Here is a 23,065-nt window from a genome sequence, read left to right as displayed (position 1 = left end):
TATTAAGCTGTAGGCCACATCAAGCTGATTGTATATAAAATGACTTCCTGTGATATTTGTACTAATCGAATGCATGTACTATTTCTTTAGTAAATTAAATTAAAGGAAGCAGCCATAAAGCTTCCATACATCCAAATCACACCTTCTTATTCTGGGTTTTTGGGTTGGCCTAGCGCTCCTCCATCACATTGCAGCCTCTCAGGTTTAAAACTGAATTGCATCTATAAATGAAAGTGTGGTTTCTTCTTAAAACAGTTTGTTCGAAATAAGGTCCGGCCTCTAGCCAATCATAGATGATGGGGTGGTAGTCCTGTTTCCTGCCACTCCATGGCCACACCGCTGGGCCAGACAACACTTTAGACAAACTACTCAGTTTAAAGAATACCCTGGCTTTAACAACGACATGCCGCTTCTGCCCATTGATCCTGAGAGTCCTAATTCACCTGACCCTTAGAGAGTAACTGTCAGGTTCAGCAAACAGAGCTCAAATCAAATTTTAGAACAAACAACCAACGTTGTCGTCTTCCTCGTGAGGACAATCTCGGTTCAGAAACTGTTTTGTTGTTTTTGTTTTTTGGGGCTTCTGCACCATGGAATTGGCACCGAGATTGAATTGGAACTGAGTGACAAGAACGAAAGATTGACATGAAGAGAAACGGACAGAGCGTTGGAGAGAGTCAGAGGTGGAGATTGAGACGGAGAGACAATCGCAGAGATCAGAGAAAGTGAGACGAAAGGGAAGGAGGGAGGGAGATGCTCGCTATTAGAGTCAGACGGCATTGACCTTCAATCCATCCAGAACCACGTTACGTTCAGCACATATGGCTCCACTTAATGTGGCGAGACTTGAGAGAGAGAGAGAGAGAGAGAGAAAGAGAAAGAGAGTGTGTGTGTGTGTGTGTGTGTATTTTTGAATTACTCGCAGCAGTGTGACTATTACCACGAGCGTGCATGCTTCCCTATAGTGTGCCTTTCATTGTGTTTACATGCCGATGTTTACTTGCGTGTCGACACGTATGTGTGTGTGTGTGTGTGTGTGTGTGCCTGCAAACACAGTGTGTATCTTAATTGGACTCCATTCAAGTGTTTAATTACTCATTAGAGATGCCGCAAAGAAATCCATGCACCAGCCCCCCAGCTCTCCCCCCCCCCCCCCCCCCCCCCCCCCCACCCCACGCTCCCTCTGCCCTCTGTGACTTCCAACCAACGGAGGCTCAAACGCTTTGACCCAAACTACATGGATTAGTTCACCTCGTCAATCTGGATCAACCTATCCATATGAGATGAAAAATCCCTGAGCCGGGGGGGGGGGGGGGGGGGGGGGTGAAGCCGGAGCGAGACAGGCAGTTAATAAGCCAGTCAGCCCGTCGGTGTGACACACTTGTTCATGTGAAAGATTAGTAGTCAGTCAGACAGCTGGACATTTTTTTTTTTGTTCACGCAGTCAGTTATTCAGGTGGTCAGTTAACAAGCCTGATGGCGTTTTAGCTGGACGAATCAGTCAGTTACATAATCGTGTTGTCAGTCCGTCTATCAATCTGTCAGTCAGACTGTCAATCAAAGATTAAAAACCCTATAAACACATCCTTGTAAGTATGTTGATGTTTTTCTGGAGCATCTTCTAAAGTGATGCTTCGCGGTTCTGTAAAATACAAAACAGTTACAGGGAACGGTGCAACGTCGAGAATTACACTCAGTTTATTAAATACGGCTCGCTAAAAATAATTCAATCTAATACAACAGTCCTGAAATAAACGTTATAATGTTTAGCGTTTATTTGTCCACCACATTTATATGAATGAGGGTAGGTTATAACAGAAACACCTCTCTGTACAGCTCTCCTCCAAAACAAAACATAAACATCATTAACCATCGTGACGGTAGGATTATTGTATTAGACTGAATTAATTTCATCAAGATGTATCTATTAAACTGGCAACGAAGTGTATGACAAAATAAAATCCAAACATTTGGATAAACTACCTAAAGGGTGGATTATTTTTTTCTCCACATTTTGAGCTAACAATAGAAGTCTTGCCTTCTTTCTATTGGACCTGGACTGTGGAGCTTTATTGGAGCGGAGTATGAGGCGAAAAGATCATGAATATGTAAGAGAGCCAAACAATGGAGGGTTTCATTTGACTACGAAAGAATGAAATGAAGAAAAGGTTTTGTGATATAAAATATTGTGGTCGTGTTGATTGACATCCAAAAGTGTGTCGCAATCTGTAAAAGAAAGAGAAAGTCATTAAAACAGCATCATAACATCAAAAGAATGCGTGAGTATAGATGGAATGAGAAATAAATCAGTGCAGTTCTTCTCCCTTCTTTAAACATTGACTCAGTGGCTACGTGACATTTCTGCAGGGCACTGACACAAATCCTTTCTTGTCCTCGCCAACCCCCCCCCCCCCCCCCCCCGTGTTGAGAGATTCCCATTGGTGCACTCGGACACCAGCCATCAACTCCTCAGCGCTGCGCTTTGGGCAAACATTGTCGATACCAATCCAGCTCCACCGCTGTTTACGCCGTCGAAAGGTGCCAAAGCCGGTCCTGCATCGTGGCGAACGCCCCTCAGAAAACAAGGAGAGTGATATCGGCATATCATGCACTCTGTCTGTCAGCTTGTCAGATGCGCGGCGTGTGCCCGAGCTCTCATCTCGTCTGTCTGACTAACTCATCCTGCTTGTCCATCTATCTGTGGCTTTGGCTCTATTCTGTCTCCACTTTGTGTGTGTGTGTGTGTGTGTGTGTGTGTGTGTGTGTGTGTGTGTGTGTGTGTGTGTGTGTGTGTGTGTGTGTGTGTTCCAGCTACCGTATCACCAAGGTGACAATTACCCTACCGGGGGATCTCCGACAGGTTTTGTTATGTTAATATCAGTGCCGTGGGTGTCTGGTTGTATGTGTCTGTAAGTATGATGGGGAGCATGTTTGTGTCTGACAGTGTGTGCATACGTGGGCATATATGTGTGTGTGTGTGTGTGTGTGTGTGTGTGTGTGTGTGTGTGTGTGTGTGTGTGTGTGTGTGTGTGTGTGTGTGTGTGTGTGTGTGTGTGTGTGTGTGTGAATGTGCCAGGGATTGGCACAGGCGGCGGTTAATCCGCGGGGGGTCCATGTTGCCCGTCTTGAAGAAATACATAATAACCTTTCAGATGTGCTGAATGTCACCACGGTGATCTATGGGCGACATTATTCGGAGTGACAGATGTGGAACTCAAAAACAGCACAACTTGAGCCGGGGAATGTGAGTGTGTGCTCGTTGCTGCGCCGTACGACGTACAGTACGATATTCTTGTGTGTTGTGCTGTGCCTATCTCGTCTTATTATTATTTATATGCGTGCGTTTACTTTGAAGTGAGGATCAAGAGCTAATTTACATAATTAAACATCAGTGTTTATGAACCCCCAGTATTTCCCCGTGTAACGTGGTTGTCTCACTCTGTGTGTGTTGACGTGTTATAATGTGCTTATAGGGTTAGGGTGTTAACATGGTTACATGTGCCCCAGCATCATATATTTGTATGCATATAAGTGAATGTACTGTATGTGTGTCTCATGCACGTGTTTATGTAGGGGGAGGCAAAGTATTTACTTTGCCCCACATACCTATAAGCATCGGCAGCAATGCAGCGGGAGACGCAGGCAGAGACGACAGCATGAGAAAGGAACAGCTCATGCTGAGAGAAAAGCAGCTAAAGAGTCTTAGCAAGAGGAAGGTGTGTGTGTGTGCGTGTGTGTGCGTGTGTGTGCTTGTTTGTGTGTGTGCAGGAATCATTTTAAACATGCATAAAGAACAAGCCGAAAGCAGAGGGCGGGGAATAGAAAAACACGAATGGGGGTGGGGGGGGAGTTAAGACGGAGCAGAGAACAAGGAAGAGAAAACAGAAGGGGAGTCATGAAGACTGAAAAGAGGGGAAAGTAACAATGTCAAAAGATGCTGCTGTGCTCCTGGAAGGAAAGTGGGGGGGGGAAGGAAGATGAGGAGAGCGAGCAAATGAATCTGAAGCGGGGAGAGATGAAGATTGAGGGAAAGAAGGGAAAGAAAAGGAGCAAAAGACAGGAGTGAAGACAGGAGTAGATGAAGACGGAGAGATAGAAACGGAGAGTAATGTGGAGTTAATTGGAGAGACATTAAGAGTGACTGAAGCTGCAGCGCAGCAGACTGAGACAGCAACGTAACTTAAACTGAGACTACTTACAGACAAACGTTTCTTCCTGGCAAAAAAACAAAATTAGGTGAAATTATGCACATTTCAGATGCTCAATATAAAATTTCACATTTAATAGACTCACATTTTTCTTTTGTTTGTATGCAGAAGAGAGCAAACAGGATGCTCATTCCCGTTAGTAAGAGAATGATGATAGTCAAGTTTATTTATGCATCACATTTCATACAACAGCAGTAGACTTAATGCGCTTCATGATAAGCTGGCAGAAAGTATCACTCATCGTCTGTAACTGCAGAGCGAAGTTGGCAACAGAAGTTGAACTTTAACTTTAGCTTTCAGCTGGATAAGCGAGGATGAATTGGATGTTTAAAAGTTGTAAATCCACTTGTTCTTCTTGACTCTTTTTCCAAGAAACATGGAGCGATGTGGGGAATAAGCAACTCGGTTTCTTTTTTTGCACTCTCGCTATTGAGATGCTTGCCTTACTTTTCATTTTTATGAAATATCTATAGATCTGACGCTTCTATCACCTGAACGACGTCATTTGTCTGTGCCGACCAATACATCTGTTTCATGACGTGACCTCCTTCCACAGACTTTGTTGCTCTATAATCACCTGACAACCTCCTTCTCTCCCGTGATAATTACCACAGCCACTACAGAACTTTGTCACTTGAACATAAACATATGTGTTTTTTTTGGGGCGCCTGCTGAAACAGCTGATGCTGTCGTTCTTCTTGCAGGTCGGTGCAGCATAAAAACGTTGCCCTGTAGTGCTACTAAGGGTTAAATATTCCACAGAGTACCTTTAATAATGTATCCAAATGACAACAAATGGCATACAAAGAAAGGAGAGAGGTTGTCATAACGTCTTTTTTCTTTTTACATGGAGGTTTGCTCGATCTTGTACGGTAGAAACGTTGCATCATTAAATTTCTCTGGAGCTTCTCTTTGAAGCGTCGTTTGAACCAAAAACAAAATGGTGCACGGAAAGCATTTTCGTTGACTGACGCCCCGAGCCAAGAGCGATATTTAAAAAAATATATACATATCAGGTCACAGCGTGAATGCCCGCATCGGCGAGCGTGATGGATGGAGAAAAAGAGAAAGTTGTGGATGGAGAGAGGGGGTGACATAGTGAGAGTGAGAGACGGAGAGAGCGAAGCGTCCTTTGATGTTTGCTGGTTGATCCGGCCTGCTGTTTAGGACGCAGGCAGGTATGGTAAACATCCGAGGCATCTCCGAGCAGCTTTGATCACAGCCATGCTGAGAGTTGATGTTGATGAGTCAGTGATGCCAGAATACTGAGATGTGGCCACATCACAAAGACAAACACACACACACACACACACACACACACACACACACACACACACACACGCACATTTTACTGTAAGTGCATCTACAGGACATAAACACACACCCCGTCACAAACTAAGACATAAGCTTTCATTCTTCTCTTTAATCTTTCATTTAAACTTTTAAACTCCTGAATTCCTATTTTCTTTTCATCCTGACGTGTACGCACAATACCATAAAACCCTTTTACACCCTTTCTTTTTTCTTTTTTTTTTACTGATTGTGGTCCAAGCCTCAGAATGAACCTTTTACATCCATTTGAGAGCGAGCAGCCAAAATCCGAATCCTTCAGCAGCATCTGGCTAACCTCACCAGACAATTCAATTGCACTGAAAGAGTGAGGAGAATCTGTGAGACATGAGGGGATTAGGAACGAGGCAAACCATCATATCATATTGCACAGGTTTACACTCTGACGATATTAAAAAGAAATGGCTCGATGCTGCGGAACAGAAAACTGAAAAAACACCGTGTACGGAACATCATGCCCTTCAACAACAATCTGTTTTATGGGCATATTTTAAGATTATGTGTTTTTCATGAAGACACTGCTGAAGATCTATCTTCTTATCATCCTTGAAACTAATTATCACTATTTCCTCCTTTTTGGTAGTGTTACGTTTCAAAATAATATTGACTGTCAATATGCCAGAAGTACAAAAAGCTATCTATCTCTGGAAATAAAAGATAATCAAGTTTTATCACCCGGAAAATAAGAAGTGTGTGCACTATTTCTTGTCCGATGATCAGACTTTACAAAGAATGTGTGAAAGGATTAGTGAAACTTTTTATCATTTTGCGCTGTACTTTGTTGTAAGATACCTTAAAGCCCACTGTATTGGTTTAAGTTTTGGAGATGTTTTTGTTTGTCAAATTGTTGAGACAATCCCAGTGAGAACTGGCTCAGTCTGAGAATGTGTGGGTGTAAAGCAGCACATACACAATGTCCTCCGGTTGGATTGATTGAGGCTGGAAGTGCGTCGTTTGCAGGTTGTGCAACGTTGTCTATTTTGATCCTGCAGTAAAACCCGGGGTCACCAAAGCCAGCAAGCGGCTGTAATCGTTATCTTATGCATCAAATGACAATATAAAATGTGAGGTGCTGCGCTTGAAGTGACAAACCGACAGAGAATCATCACCTGAATCTGCAGCTGCCGGGCAGCTTTACGGAGCTTTTATAAGTGGGTTTCAGCTGGTTGTCTAGGCCTCTTAATGTTTGTGTTCACTCTCGCAGCAGGCAGCTGAAAAACCTCTAAAACCCCTCTGTACACTACCTGCTCAGCACCAAAACAATAAACAGGCCGCCAAAGAGACAGATATTTCCCTCAGGAGTTGATGAAGACCAAAAAACGGAGCACAAAGAGAACGAATATTACATTCATCAGGTGGACAGAGACACAACTCCACATTAATGCCGTTGCTCCTTAATTGCTGCAACTGTTAAAGCATAAAGTACCTTCAGTATACCATTTAATGGTGTTTTTAAACTTTTCTTGCTGTTTAAATTTGAGAGTGAAAATATATCTTAAGGTCAGTTTACGAAAGGTTTATTTCCCCTGATGGTATGTAGTCCTGCAGATAGTTTTTGTGAGACGTGTTTCTTAGTTTTCTGCTGCCGTCTTCAATATGGTGAAGGCGAGTGGAGTTCACAGCATTGAAAAAAAGACTTAATAACTCAACAGCAATGTCAGTGTTTCTGCTCTGGATACTCCACAGAGTAGCAGTGTTTACACTGTGAACCGTTTTCATTGGAAGTACTTTCTACATTAGAAATAGTCCCTATGGCAACTGTTGACAGTGTGTGACACAAATGAGATTCCATTCGCTTCCACTGTATTTGGGAGGAGACAGAAGTCTAAAATGTGTTTTTTTATTTATTTTTTTTGAGGGGGGGGGCGGTGAACTAAAACTTTAAGACTAGAAAGTTATGATGCACTACATGTTAATGTGAGAGCAAGGAAATCATCAGACTGTCTTAACACCAGCCTGAAAAAAGCTGCATTTCACCTCTGGCCCCACCCATCAGTGTGCTCCGTTGTACCTGTAGCTACACTCGACTGTGATGTCACGGTGAACTGACACACCCTGGAGGACACTGCCACATCGCTGCAAAAATAAGACTTTCCGGAGGTGTTGAGGTATACTCTTTAATAGCAACCTCGTAATCATAAACATGAAGTTTGATTAATGTCAGTTTTTATTAGTGTCACGGCGGCTTCGTGCAGATCCCTTCAAATAAAGTGTGACAGAATATTTGTAATGTCTCTAACAGGTTCGATAGGGTTTAATCATTTGCAAACTGTGATCACCAATATGCACATTGAAAGAAATACACACCAATACCTACACACACACACACACACATCGCGCACATAAGCTCCATGAGGAAGAGGTGGGCTGTAAGTGTGAGAGCATTCCCGTGTCTTTTTGGCCAGCGCAGTGTGTGTGTTTAATTCCTAATGACACACAGCCTGAGAGGAGGGGATGCAGGGACACACTCATCCACACTTAACTGCACACCAGCATGTACTGTTTAACAGCTCGGTGGCACACACCTGCACACACACACACACACACACACACATACACACTTGCACACACAGCTTCTTCACGCCTGGCTGTATTAGGAATGCAGACAGTGTCACAGGAGCAGGGCAGGGCGCTGAGTGGCTTAATACAACCTAATGTATCCTGGCACATTAGCCCTTTCTTGGATTGAGCATCCTCACTCATCGGGACCCACTTTACCAAGCTACCATTTAACCGACCACACACACACATACTTGCGTCCATTCAAGCAAACACACATTGTATGCCCAAAGTAGTAATGCTCTGATGGGAGTCATCCATAAATGTATCAGTGCACAATCAATAGGCAAAGCACATTTGAGTCAGATGGAAAACCACAGTTGTACAAATTGAAATGAAAGACAAAAAAACCTCCTCCTCCATCTGCTCTTCCTCCAGCTGGCCTCCTCCTCCTCCTCCTCTTCTGCTCTTTCTTTCCTCCTCCTTTTTTTTCTTCTTTTCGTCTTGTTTTACTCTCACTTCGTGCAATCTCATTATCCCTCTCCGTCCCCCTCCTCTCTCTGTCTTTCTCTTTCTTTTGTCCTCTTTTCACACGTATCGCCATTACTCCCCTACCTTTTCTCTCTCTCTCTGTCTCCCTCCCTCTCTTCTTTCCTTTTAGCTGTTATATTCTCATTCTGTGCATCTCTCCCTTTGTTTCTCTCTCTGCCTTTCCCCTTTAGTTGTTAATCAGAGCTGATTGGGAGCAGAGAGAGCCGAGAGGAGCTCCCTAGTGGATCAATGCCTCTAAATGATCTGTTCAAGGATCCCTTTAGAACCTGCAAAACTCGCTCTGATAGGGCACCGAAGCATGAAGGCGCTCATTTCACATCTAACTCACTTCCTGATTTGCCCTCTGGGAGAGAGATAGGACTGCCGTTATAGGGATAATTTGTCCCAAAGCTTAATATCCCGCTAACCAACAGTGCTTAGACCGAAAATGTCTTCATTCCAGGCAATCAATTACTGCCAAGGTGAGGGGGGGAAGATGATGAATTTGTTTAAAAAGCTCAGTCTGTGTTTGTGTGCGCGCCATCTGAGACGTTGAGATTGCCCGACAAACTGGCTTTGTTTATGCTCGTTTGATCGAAGACATTTTCCTGCTTCTCAAATTTACTGAGCATCGAGAAAACAAGATTTGATAATGTGCGCCAGCTGAATTTAAAATATGTATTTGAGGGGGTACAACTGAAATTAAATTGATTGTAGCCGTGGTGAGCGATGATGTTAATGACGAGCACCAGAAGAAGAAGCGTCCGCGACAGACGTGTGCACGTGCCCACAAAGAGATTGCACAACAATATCCCACTAAAGGATGTTAAAGCAGCCATTCAAAATGTGAGATGGTTTACTGAGGATTGGCTCAATGTGAAACTTGTATTTCAAATGAGTGTGGGTTGGTAAAGATGCAAAAACAAAAAGATTATCAAGTCATTGTCTTGGGACATATTATTTATGAAGTGCTAGTAAATAAAACATCTGAAATATCAAATCATTTTTAAAAACACGATGTATTGTATTTTCTCCCAGTAGGGTGCTGATATGAAAGCAAAGTTATTCATGAAACAAAGTTATGTATTTTAAGACAACAGTTAAACAAATTTGATCCGTTTCAGCTTCATAACTTTTGCTAATAGATACCATTAATTCAAAGTGAAGCTCTCATATTGTGGATTTTCCAGTATAGTAAGCTAAAACTGTTTTACAAAACATATATATTTTTATTTTTATTATTGTCAACAAAATGCATGTAGATTCCAAAACAACAATTAATTGATTTTGCTCACAAATATTGTCTGTGTAGCCAAAAGGCAGATATAAAGTAGCTTATTCCTTTGTGACCTGTTGTCCAAAAATGATTAAAAGCGTATCCAAGTCTTCATAACCATAAACCTGGGCACTCATTAGATGAAAGAATGGATTCGTTTTTAAAGTTTAGTTCCTTTAGAACAAATGTTGAGAGCCGCGGACAAGACGGGGAAGTCATGAAGTTTGGAGAAACAGACCTCATATTGTTTCAAGGGAACTTGTTGACAATAACAAAAATATACAATATCTACAGCTTTATCCTTTAAGAGAGACTGTTTCACTCCAGTGACTTCCAGATTGTAAACAGCAGTTCAGTTGCCATATGAGCAACGTTGGCATCAAAACATAAACATAAATAGAGCCTGTATAATGTAGGGGGAAAGAAATGCAGCCATATGTTTTTAATGTATACTCTGACTGCCTTGCAGAGATTGGGGAGTCACCAACTGTGTTCAAGCACCATCTTGTACTTCCATATGCTATCTGGTATTATTTACGAACTCTTTGACTCAGTGCCAGGAGAAGGAATATAGCACGGGCAAATACCGCAAAGTAATCCCCGTTACAATGTGCCTATACACTGATATTTCTTCTTCAGTAACCTCTGGCCTACTTCAGTTCATCGTGCCACCTTCAGTGATCCGCATGTGTACGGAACTAAGTGGGCTTTCACCAGCGACTCCGTACACTGCTTCGGGCGGTGGGATAATAATGTGTGCTCTCTACCATCACATGACCCACTTCTCTTGAGAAGGCTCATTCAAGCACTCGGACTGGGAAAAAAAGAACATATTCCAAACATGCTAATAACTCCCATGAAGCATCGCTCGGAAAGTTTTATTAGAATAACATTGGCAACTATGCAGGCTTTTGGGATAACCCGAGGGATTATTATTGATTTTCTTTGGCCTCCTCTTGTTTATTAAATAGTTGCAAACACCCTTCAGGATATTTTTTTGCTACAAACTACCACATGACTCAGGTGGTTTCAAGGCCCCCTCTATCAGAAAGCGTGTGTTGAAGTGTCCTTGAGCAACGCGTGGCACCTCTGAGTGTTGCTGTTTTGTAGCTCACTCGACCTTGGATCTTCCTGTGGAGATGGACGGACAGAAAAATCCCAACAGCGATCATACAATTCCATATAATTACGGTGCACAGCATGAATGAGCTAAGTGGACACTCACCGCAGTTTCCTTTGTGCTGCGCAATCATACAGGAACTCAATATAGGTCGTAAATATTCATGGTATTGTAGAAGATTAGTTTTTTTTCCTCAGAGTAGATGTCTCACCCTATCTCATTTCTCCTCGGTAAACTATTCCTGAAGCCTCCTCACCGCTGCCCACTGATTCTGTGCGTCTTTTTTGTGATTATTTTTATTCATGAAGAAATTCTAATTTCGTTGTTTCCTCTGTGTACTTGCAGGTTCTGGCACGGGGAGTACCGGGTGGCAGTGAACATTAATGACTATCTGGACATCTATTGTCCTTACTACGAGGGTCCTCCGTCCCACGGGCGCATGGAGCGCTACATCCTGTTCATGGTCAACCACGAGGGCTACACCTCCTGCCAGCACAGGATGCGCGGCTTCAAGCGCTGGGAGTGCAACCGTCCCAGCGGTCCTGACGGACCCCTGCGCTTCTCAGAGAAGTTCCAGCTCTTCACTCCCTTCTCCCTGGGCTTTGAGTTCAGGCCCGGACACGAGTACTACTACATCTGTGCGTTATCAGCTAGGCAGCGTGTGTTTCTGTGTGTGAGGTTGTGTGTGTGTGCAGGCAAACAGTATTTGTCCGTTTTGTCGCGTGCATGCGAGCGCGCGCGCGCGAGCCTCTGTTTGCGTGTTAGTTGTTCGATATGCATTTGTAAACGATATGTAAATATGCAATCAACAGAAGATGATTGAGAGAGTTCTCAAACATCGCCCACGATGTCGCTCGCACACCCACAGGGGCGCATAAATACACCTTCCATCTCTCCCTCGCTCCCCCTACTCTTTCTCTCTCACTCTCTTTATTTCTCGATGTGTCTGTCTGCTTCTGTCGAGATCATAAGCGGTGTGCTCGGCAAAGTGGTAAAAATGTCACCAGGCGTATTTTGTAATCATTTTTATATTAGCTGTATTGATGTTTCTCCAACAAGTGATGTATTAGTATCACAGATGGGCCTTATCCCCTGAGACTGTTTTTCTGAACAGAGTATTAAAAGGTATCATTCCCTCATCAGGCATGGTAGCTTCAAATTACCCTTAAACATTGTTTTCAGCTGCTAGGTGCGCCAGATTGGTAGGAGAGATTTACCGCATCCTGACTGTTTAGGGCAAGATCAGTTGGTAATCACAGAAAAGCACATTAAATTGACTTTCAAAAGCTTTGCTGTCAGTGGCCAAACTTTCTGCAGCCGCACAGACAAGTGCCGCTTTTTCTCTGTGCGGAGGCTGCGAGAGCTGCTCGGCTTGTGACAAAACATTTGACTGTTTGAAACCACCAACCAGGTGGGAGAATATGTTGAAAGAAGAAGAAGACGGTCATAACGATCACAAGAGGTCACACGTCAGGAGAATGTATGCACAGGTTGTCCTAAGTTTTTGAACAAACAATTTATTCTGTTGTTTGTCTGGCAAGGACGGTCTCGAGCTGCCATGTGTGAAATTACTTTACAAAAAGTAATCCTTTTGGAATTATTCATTTCTCTTGTAACTTGATGACTTTGCTTTATAACCAATTAGCAAAGTTATCTCACTAGATCTCTAAGCCCTCTAAACGTCACACCAGACCTGAACTGTCATTCTATCAGTATTCGTCACGTAGACGAATGATTCTACAGCAGCATTTCTGCCACGATGCAGCCCAGCACAGGTCTCTTCATTACCTCGCCATGTTGCCGCTGCACAGCTGACCTTAACCTTTTCAGCGGGAGATGATGCATTCTCACCATGACTCTTAATGGGATGAGGTTCCTCCGCCATCAGTTTCAGGTCGGCATGTAGCTGCGACATATTTTTTGATTTAGTTTTTTGGCCTTGGACAGGGATTCTGACCTTACAGGGGTATTCTCATCCCCACAACGGGCGGAGCGATCAGCCAAGGCAAAACAATATATATATATATTCCGTGATAGATATTTGGCAGGTTTTAATTCAATTTGTTGAAGCATTACTATGTTTGGATTGTATTTATAATGCGGTAACACGATTTGGTGACAATCACTGAGAACCAATGTGCTGCACTACTGAATTAAAAGATAATGAGTTTAAAGTAATGTGTTTCCTCCCACACTATTTGTTTTTAGAGTAAGTTTTAATAATGAGCACTAAGTATCTGCAAATATTTCTTTGCCCCAGTCTGTTGTCTACACTGTCACAAAGACACAGCAGGCGAGAGTCAGAGAGCTAAAGCGGCGAAGATAACGGCCACCCGATGTCCTACTGCACTTTTCCCACTCGCCACACACACACACGCACACACACACACACGCACACGCACACCAATCTCGTAGAGTACACATTCCCCTCAAGGGTCCCAGAAACACAATAGTATAGTCAGCAACTATACAACTATGGAGGGGCCCTGTCCATCCTGACATGAGACTGAAAACAAAAGAGAGAGGGTGTGTGTGTGTGTGTGTGTGTGTGCACATGTATTGTAGGGGGAGGGCTGGTTGTGGGGTCAGTTGTCAAGCGATTGTGAGTCCGTGAAAGGCCATGTCCATCATCTTGACTGACAACCACACACGTTTTTGGTCTCGCATGGTTTCTCACATGCACATACAAACACACACACACACACACACACACACACACACACACACACACACATACACACACAGGTCAGTATTGATGTGGAACGAAGGCATTTTGACATTTTTAACCAGCCAGCCCTTCAGATGAGTGTGTGTGTGTGTGTGTGTGTGTGTGTGTGTGTGTGTGTGTGTGTGTGTGTGTGTGTGTGTGTGTGTGTGTGTGTGTGTCTCTCCTAGCCGTAAATACTCCACCAAGTAAAACACATCGATCTTTGATGGTGATCCGTGGCCAGACCTGTGTGAGTGTGCGCCGATGTGTGCACGTTGGTGTGTGTATTTGTCATGTGGTTGACATGTTGACAGCTCCACTCCACCCCTTACTTCTCCCAGCTGCCATCTGATGAGGTTGAGTGATTTTCAATGGGTTTTCAGGAGACGCCGGATTGTGGATGTGCTGGGAAACGGAGGCGCTGGGAGAGCTGATAAGACTTTTGAAAAATGACAAAAGTGAACATTTTTTGGAGGGCACGAAGAAAAGGAATTCTAGCCCTTTCACCCTGATATGTTGACATTTGTGAAACAGTGGGGAACCCGAAACAAAGACACACAACAGGAGAGATAGCTCGATAGAAAGCTGGCGGGGGCTTCATAGGGGACCGCGATGGGCTTTCTCTGGGCACTGTAAGGAGGGTAGATGGAGCATTTGAAGAAATTTGAGGCAGTGGAAGTGGGCTACAGGGAAGGCATGAAAGGGTGAAGGGCAGAGAAGGAGGGAGGGAGGAGAGAGGGCCAGAAAATGAGGGAGGAGAGAGGGCATAGGAAAGGTCAGATTTATTTCCTGTGCACTGTGGATCTTGATGATGGTCCTCTCCAGGGTCACTCTGGGCTCTGGCTATGCAGACTTCCTCAAGGGAGAAGGCCAATAGGTCTCCACGCACACCTCTGGAAGCACCAGCGTGTGTGCACATTCTTTTGCTCGTGTGTGTGTGTGTGTGTGTGAGTGTGTGCGAGGGGTCAAGAGAGTTGGTCACCATCTGCTTTAAGGTCTTCAGTTCTATTTCACATCAGAGAGAGGTGGGACTAAAAACCCAGATTCAATTTAATTGAGTCTACTTTGAAGTTTGAGTCATAGTAACGTTTTACATTTTTTTTTGGCATTCAGCCAGTGCAGCACGGTGGCTCAGTGGTTAGCACTGTCACCTCACGGCGAGAAGGACCTGCGTCTGTGGGGAATTTGCATGGATTTCCTTCCCCATTCCAAAGACATTCAAGTCAGGTCGATTGGAGAGCTGGTATTTCCTTAGGTGTGAATGTGAGTGCGACTGAATCCCAGTGTGCGGGCTGATCCCTCACAGACTTGTTTACATTGCCTGAAGTGCTCAGTATGTTTACGGGAGCTCATAAGCTTGGGAGCATGGGTTTAAGAGAACTTAAAAGGACATAATATAAGAAAGTCTCCAACGGCTTGAAGCAATACATGTCATCAGGAAAGCTCTAGGCTGCATTAATGATTACATTAATGTCAAGTTATAACAAATGAGAGAAAAAATTCTTTTTAACGCCTACCCTTGATTTACCACCTCTGACATTTTTGTTTCAAGCTAATTATAGCATGTTTGTGTTTTACTTTTCTGAACAAGAAGAAAGGTCTCGAAAAGTCTGCATATTAATGTGTGAAAACATTAAAGCCCACAGATACACTAGTTTCTGACAAAAGCCATGCACCAGTGAATAAAGTCAGCAGAGTAATCATATCCACTGTATCTGTTATGAACTTAAGTATTGTCAACCCATAAATAGGCACGGTGACTTCAAATAATTGGGGTTAAATTGAGGCTTGGTGAAGGGCTATGAAACGCCCAAGTGTGTCAGTTTGTGGTAATTGGAATAATTTCAAATTAGTTTGACAACAGGCGCCTCTAAATTAAAATACCAAAATACTAAAACAGATGAAGGCATTCAGCTGGGTTACCTAAACGATATGGCTGGTGTAGCCCTATATTTTCTTATTGTAAGCAAATCCCATTAAAAGACCAAAACCAGTGTGTTAGTCTGTCTCTCAATACTTTTTACTGAAAACATACGTCTTTAAAAAAGGTAAAAAATGATATTGTTACAGTACTGTCTCCAGTCCAGTCCAACCACCACCTGATAATAAGCCTCAAATCACTCTGAGGCAGAACATTTAAAATAAATAAATAAAACTTTTATTAAATGATCTCAATTACTTTATGATTTGAAACAGCAGCACAAACCGTTTCATCTCTCGACTAATCTCCTCTTTTAATCTTTTTACAGCGTCTCCTCACCCAAACCATGTGGGGCGAGCATGTCTAAAGCTGAAGGTGTATGTCAGACCTCCAGGTAAGTCACGCTTTAACTACTACACACTCACACACACACAGACACACACACGCAAAGGTTCAGATTGGCTATCAAAGTAAAAATTAGTGGGGAATAAGAGGTCTGATTGAATGCCCCGGCAACACTCTCTGCTCTGATTCACAGACCAGCCAGGCAACACTTTAACACCTTTACTCACACACACACATTCGGACACATTCACACATGCAAGCTCACACAAAGTGTGCGCAGGCGCATGCACGCAGGCACAAAGTGGCATACGCACTTCACATCAGATCACATCACATCACACTGGGTGTGAGGGAGACCTTCTGTCCTTGTAGAAAGAGAAGAGAGCGGGCTGAAAGTGCTCTCTAAAAATGTTACAGAGCCTCCACATCACTCTACTGGCTGGATTTGTTCATAAGAAACAAGAGAGCAATCTAATAATAAACCCATCGCATACTCTAGAAGTCTAATCTAATAATAGACACTTCGTATTTCTTAATAAAATTCCCATTACGCCTCAGCCTTGTGGTAAAAGATGAAGCGCGACTTGCTCGCCACATAATACCGAGTCTTTTTTTTTTTTTTTAAACAGCATGCAACCCGATAAGATATACTGTTTTGAAAATAGCTCCCTCATAGATCGCCGTAGACAGGATGCAGTGCTCACACGAGTATGTGGTTGTACTGTTTAAAAAGTAGCTCAACAGAAAGTTGACATACATGGGGAGCAGGTTACGGCAGCCATTACACTACACTTGCGTTATCTTGAAGATATACCTGTACGTGTTTTCAAAGGCGGATTCTACCTCATGAGTTTTCCGGCTAAGCCTGACTAAAGAATCAAACCTAACGCGTCTCCCTAGATAATGACACGGCTTTGAAGATCTTCGTAAAAGGATGAGAGTCGGCCTTCACAGCTTTTCCAGACTGAGATCATTCCATCTATCGCTAAGGGGGGGAAGGAAATTCTCTTCTCCTCCATAATTACTGAAACAACATACGTTCTTTTATTCTGTCATTGCGGTGGCTGCTCGTTGATTTCTGCCTTTTTTTCTGCTCTTAAAGTAATCTGTCTGACATTGCAACTTCCATCTCATCTGTGAAATACTGTCACCAGAGTGAGCTGTGAGCGGTTGCACATGTGTGTGAGTGTCTTTGTGTGTGTGTGTGTGTCAGCTGCTCCAGATTCTGAGTCTCTGTGATTAAACTGTAATTAGGTTGGTTAAACCCCCTGCAGAGCTCAGTTGCTGTCGTCTTCTCCTCCTCCCTCTTTCCTCTCCTCATCCCTCGTCTTCTCCCTGCCTTTCCTTGGCTTTTGAATTGTGAGAGTTTTGTGGTTTGTCGCTCACTTTCCACATTTTTTCCCTGGTGATAGTTCCACTTGTCTACCCGTCTTCTTTCCATAAATCCTCTCCCTCCTTCATCCAGTTTGTTTTAGATTGTCTTGTCTTTGTGTCAGTCTGTGTGTGTGTCCCTCTCAGTTCAGATGTTTTGTCGTTTCTCTCTTCTTTCCGTTTCAGATGGGTCGGGATATGATTCACCAGAGCCCTTCCTGACTGACGGAGGTCCATGCTGGAGGCCAGGGTCCATGATCCTGTTTGCTGTTCTGGCCTCACTGCTCCTGGGTCTCTTCTCCTGGCTGTGAACCCTCTCCCCGTCCTGGAGCTCCCACCCAGGGTCGCTGGGCTGGGCTGGCTGTCCCTCTAAATCCACCACCCCTCAGGGAAGCCCTCTGTCTCCGTCCCCCCCCCCCGTCCCCCCCCCCACACCCCCCCCTTCCCCTTCTCTCCCACCTCCACCTCTATACGGCCACCAACCACCCCCACTGCCAGCCCCCTCCATGGCCCAGCATCGGACACTGCTCCCCGGACTGGCTGAGAGGGCTGGGTCTTGAGCTGTCTGGGAAGCTGCGCTTCATCTCTGATGCAGCTGAAAAACACAAGGGAAATGTCTCTGCACTCATATCAGGGGGTCCTTTTGATTTGTCTATTGACTCTTGGCCACTGATGGGGTAGATGTAGCCGCGGCTATGATTAAACTTGTCGTTCCAGTGCAATTCCTATCATCCAATCACGGCAGGATGCATTAAGCGATAGGCCTGGATGCACAAAAATTGGATTTTTCTCACATTGCTATCCCATCGTCAAACCAAGAATTGGAAGTGGCCAAGCTTGCATTGTAATTGGAATTCTATACTACCTGGACCAGTTCCAACTGCAAGGAGAATGAGAGCAAACGTAGAGAAGGAGAGAAGAAAAGTGACCCGGCCGGTGCAGAAAAGAACAGGAAAACTATGCGGGCACAGATTTAAATAAATACGACCGTATCGGAAATGTAATGTTATATGTGTTGATATTTTCAGACACGGTGTAGATTCACAGCAATGTGATACAAAAATCCTACAGTTTGATTTTTGTTTTTTGTTTTTTTCTATGAGAAGCTAAGATATCACATTCTAATGACAAGTATAATCATAGGCTGTTTCAGCGGGAGGGTGGGGTGTGTGTGTGTGTGTAGGGGGGTGTTCTGGGTGTGTTGGGTGAGGTGTATATTTTCAGGTGGGATGTGTTCTGTCTTATTCGTGTTTCTAAACAAAGCATTTATCACAGCCTGGCCAGCACAGGCGTCTTCGGCACTGTCTAATGTCGACTGGGTCGGGGTGACTTTTGGAACCATGACTTTCTCATGTATGAATGTACCACTGGTCACCCACCTCTTTGTCTTTCTGTATTATTATGACTGTGGTCACTCACAGTAACCTTCTCTAGGACTGGCAAGGTTGAACGGGTTCGAGGGATTTGGAGGGATGGTGGGTGCCGGGGGCAGGAGGAGAGCGAAGCGAGGATGGACGGAGGACAGGTGACAAAAGGAGGCGACACTCAAGTTGCATGACCACTGTGAAACCTTCAGATCAATCTCGTTTGTAATGATGATATATTTTTTCATGGGGAAAATCAGAAACACCCTGCTACCGCTCTCTTGCTCTCCCTGAGACTTTTTTTTTTTTTCAGACATCAAAAGGAAGAAAAAAATCCAGCCTCTCTCCTCACACTGTTTCTCCTGTCTGGCTTTCGGTCGTTGATGGATTAGCTTGGGCCGGGAGATAAATGGACCCACAGGGTGAAACTGACTGGAAATCAGCCCTCAGAGCCCAGGCCCGATCACAATGGACATAAATACTGACTGAAACTGGTCCTGGGTCTGAGAGTTAAACCAATAAGGGAAGCGCATAGACTGTGGCAAATGAGGCGAGGTGTGTGTGTGTGGGGTAGCATCACAAAAACACACATCCGCATGCACACACACACATATACATGTACACACACACACAGTCTTTGATAACGGGACGGTTCCTCTGAGATTTTGGGAGCATTCGTGGACGTGACTATAAAGGGAACAGCGCAAAGAGAGAGGGAGCAGAGGAAGGAGAGAGAGTTTGTGTGTATCATGGGACCGAGTCTTCTTTAATGTTGGGATGTGAACCTAATGAGTAAGCACTGTGAACACACACAGACATACACACATGACGACCAGTGTACAGATACACACACACACACACACACACACATACAGACATATGTAGAAAAGCACATGCAGATCTAGACATTTACAAAAACATGGCATGCACATACACACATGTACAAAGACACACACACACACACACAAGAAAACACAAACAAGGGGAAGCACTTCCTTCCCTGTTTCATCTTATTTTTGTAGCATTTAAAATCACTGTTAATTACTCCTGTGTGGGATGCAGTGATGGGGTATAGCCTGTGGAAGATTAAAAAAATGTGTTTTCTCTTCTTCTATTCCACTGATGCTGTCCTTCTATCGTTCTTCTTCTCTGGTTTGTGATCCATGGTTGGTAGTGGTAGGATGCCTCCAGGTCTGAGCGTCATGTATGAGTTTGTCTCCTTTTCTGTTTGTGGTGTTTTTTTGTGGGAGCTGACCTCAGTCATTAAAGTCAGTCAGTCAAAAGTAAACACAGAAGTCAGAGCAAGGAGAGAAACACACAAATAAAGATTGTCTTTTTGTCTACTCGGAAAACAAAATGAGTGGAATTTCTTCAGTGGAAATGTGAATTAATTTTCATTTGATGTTTTTTTTTTCCCCCCCAAAGGGCAGATGATTGTATTCATGTATTAAACTGCACCTGGGTCTTTATTTTGCCCAGTCTATTTTCCTCTGACGTCAAAGTCTTGGGACAGTGAGCATTGAGCTCTGCCAGTCAAAGCATGAAATTATTCAGATGAAATCACCCACTCCAATCTTCAGCTGTTTCTCCCTCAGCGATGTGACAGCTAATCTGAACTGCTGACAACATGGAGACTGAATAGCTTGATAGCCTTTCCTCCCTTGTTTCCATCAGATTCACAGCAGTGTGGCCTTCCAGTGATGGAAAGCAACCAAGTGCATTTACTCAAGTACTGTACTTATGTACAATTTTCATGCACATGTACTTTACTTGAGTGTTTTCATGGTCTGCTACTTTATACTTCTGCACCACTACATATTGTACTTTTTACTCAAATCCACCATGTTATAGCGATAGTTACTTTCATATTTAAAAAGAAAAACACGTAATCAAAGTCATAATATCACCAAAAAAAGAGTTTATGCTTGGCTGAGGTTTGAGAGTTGATGTATAGATAATACGACCTTATCTTATGCAGTAGTTCAATGGCACCTAACTGGAGAAATGGTGCCTACAGCTGTTTTTCTTGATGCGCCCAACTTCCTAAAATTAGCATAACAGTAGTGAAAATGTGCATTCATTTGTTGTTTTTTTATGCCGATTTTTTTAAATTTGGTTAAAACTTCTCACACGGTTTTATTTAAATTAATGGTTGAGGCCTGAAGTATTCAACATTTCATTAAAAAAAAAAAAAGATTAGGAAAAGCCAAAAAAATGCATGCATATTTTTACAGGAGATCTTGTTTTTTTTCGTATTTCTTATGTCAAAATCATTTGACAACCTCTCAAATGTACTCATGACCCTTTGGAGGGGGCCCGACCCCTAGTTTGGAAAGCACTGGACTGTACATGAAGTGGTTAAAACTAGCTTCAACAGTCAAATGCTACTTACACATTGATCACACATTGTATTAACAACCTACTAATGTGATGTATAATGATAGACCACTCAAAGGCCATTTCCCTACAGAACATGTGCTAGAACAAGACATGGAACCATTTCATGCTGCTGGTGCCTAAAGGATAGTTTAAAAAAAAAAAAAAAAAGAATCTGAAATGTTTCCTCTAATCTTTGAGCTCAGCAGGTTTTCTCTAGATCGGACATGAATAGACAGATGGACAACAGACACTTCCTCCCCATCGGGGATTGTATGGGCCAGTGCTAGCTTGAAACATTTATCAGCCTTGTTTTAAAAGCGTTAGTTGAAACTACTGACTGCCTCTTTTGGCAGCGTGGTGCAAAAAGAATATTAAAAAAAAGCAGTTTTTAGGGAAAACTGAGGTATATGTATAATAGATGAGCCTTTGCTTGCCGTGTTTGGCCCTCCTGTGCAAAGCGCGCTAATGGCTATCGATGTCTCTAGTTTCCATTAAATTGCCTCATATGAGAGCTCAATTCAAACGGAGAAAGAGTAGATTCCAGTGAAAAGGAGACAAGGGAATTAAATTATCTCTGAATATTGAAACGCACGCTTGGTCAGCCAATTCTTTGTCCTGACAAGTGTACCAGGTACCAGCGGAATTAGCCTAACGTAAAATTAAGCCCGATCAAGCAGGGCCTCGAAACCTTCCCATGTCTCAATCCTTGTGAGAGGAAAGATGAATGTGTGACACGACTGGAACAGAGCCAGAATTGAACAGATGTGCTCCTTGAAATCATGGGAAACTAGTGATCTGAGCTTTGTCACTGGCACACACACACTTATATATCCCCCTGTATTCCCTTCTCGATCGTATTAATCACTTGGTTATTTCAGCTATTTTCATTGGCTGGCGTACATGTGGGAAAATAATTGGCAAGAATAAATTTGGCCTATATGATGTTGGTTTTGGCAACAACCAAAAAGAAAAGCTAGGAAATACAGATGGCGACCCCTCTCCATTCTTTTCCTCTCTTCATCTCTTCTTCTGTTGATTTCGCGCTCTCACAGGCTCACTATAGGCTGATCTATTCTCCTCTCTCCCCTGTACTATTATCTCCTCGTATTCAACTAACAGGCATGATTTAGGAATTATGGAATTAGGGCAGCGCTCCCAGCTCTATTAATGAGGAACGGCATGATGAAAGAGCTTGATCCTGAACGTGCCATCTGTAGTCACTATTACACATTCACTTATTCTATCTCTCCTCTCACAACTTTATATTCTTTCTCTTCCTTTCATCTTCTCCCTCTCTCACACACACACCCTCTGTCAAACACACTCACATTATACCTTAGTTGTAATTACAGAGGAAATACTAATTCTTAGCTCTTCAAGCGCTGTTGGATGTGGCGTTAAATGGTGAAATCGCACAGCAGGAAAGTTAACTATGGACCACACACCCATGCATAGTCACACAGTCACAGGAGTCCAGATGGACCATGTGTTATTGCTGAATAATGAATGCTATGTAGACTCTATAAAAGATACATGGGCAGAGAGAGCAGGGCACCATTCATGCACCGTGGGCAGTTCAGTGAGGGCAGTTCCGGAGCGTCCCTTGTGCAAATTTTGAGTTGTTACAAAATGTTCAGCATGTAGGTTTTTGGCATGCAGTCTGCTATATGTGACCCAAGAAGGAAACATATTTAGCTGCAATTAGAGAGGGGGGGGGGGGGGGGGAACACTTGCCTTTTAGACATCGTCAGTTGATATGTTGGCTGGCAGTCTGCCCAGTGTCTTTGCAGTCACCTTGAACAGGCTTTTGTGGTTTAAACCATAAAACTTGGGAATTACGCAGCAGATTCAATGCTAGAGGCTCAGATTTCAAAGCATCTCTCAGAAACACGATGAAAAATATTCAGCACTCTTGTGTTCATGTAAAATACCGAGGTGGGGGGGGGGGGGGGGGGGGGGGGGGGGGGGGGGGTCTGGGTGAAGGGTAAATGCTG

The 23,065-nt window shown here is 43.5% G+C and overlaps 1 protein-coding gene across 1 annotated transcript in view; it reads left to right on the top strand.

The window, feature by feature from the left end:
- efna2a (ephrin-A2a) overlaps positions 1 to 17,639 on the top strand; it is a gene marked incomplete at both ends in the record, with an annotated part of 74,800 nt that extends 57,161 nt beyond the window's left edge. The window contains 3 exons of the mRNA XM_079174613.1: positions 11,330 to 11,622; positions 15,941 to 16,006; positions 17,515 to 17,639. Of these exons, the coding sequence (XP_079030739.1) occupies positions 11,330 to 11,622; positions 15,941 to 16,006; positions 17,515 to 17,639 (484 nt within the window). The remainder of the gene's footprint in view (positions 1 to 11,329; positions 11,623 to 15,940; positions 16,007 to 17,514) is intronic.
- Positions 17,640 to 23,065: the final 5,426 nt, after the last annotated feature.

Source organism: Pholis gunnellus (assembly GCF_910591455.1).
Source record: "Pholis gunnellus genome assembly, chromosome: 15".
NCBI lineage: Eukaryota > Metazoa > Chordata > Actinopteri > Perciformes > Pholidae > Pholis > Pholis gunnellus.
Note: the sequence above shows the minus strand (reverse complement) of the source record. Positions and strands in the feature narration are given on the sequence as shown.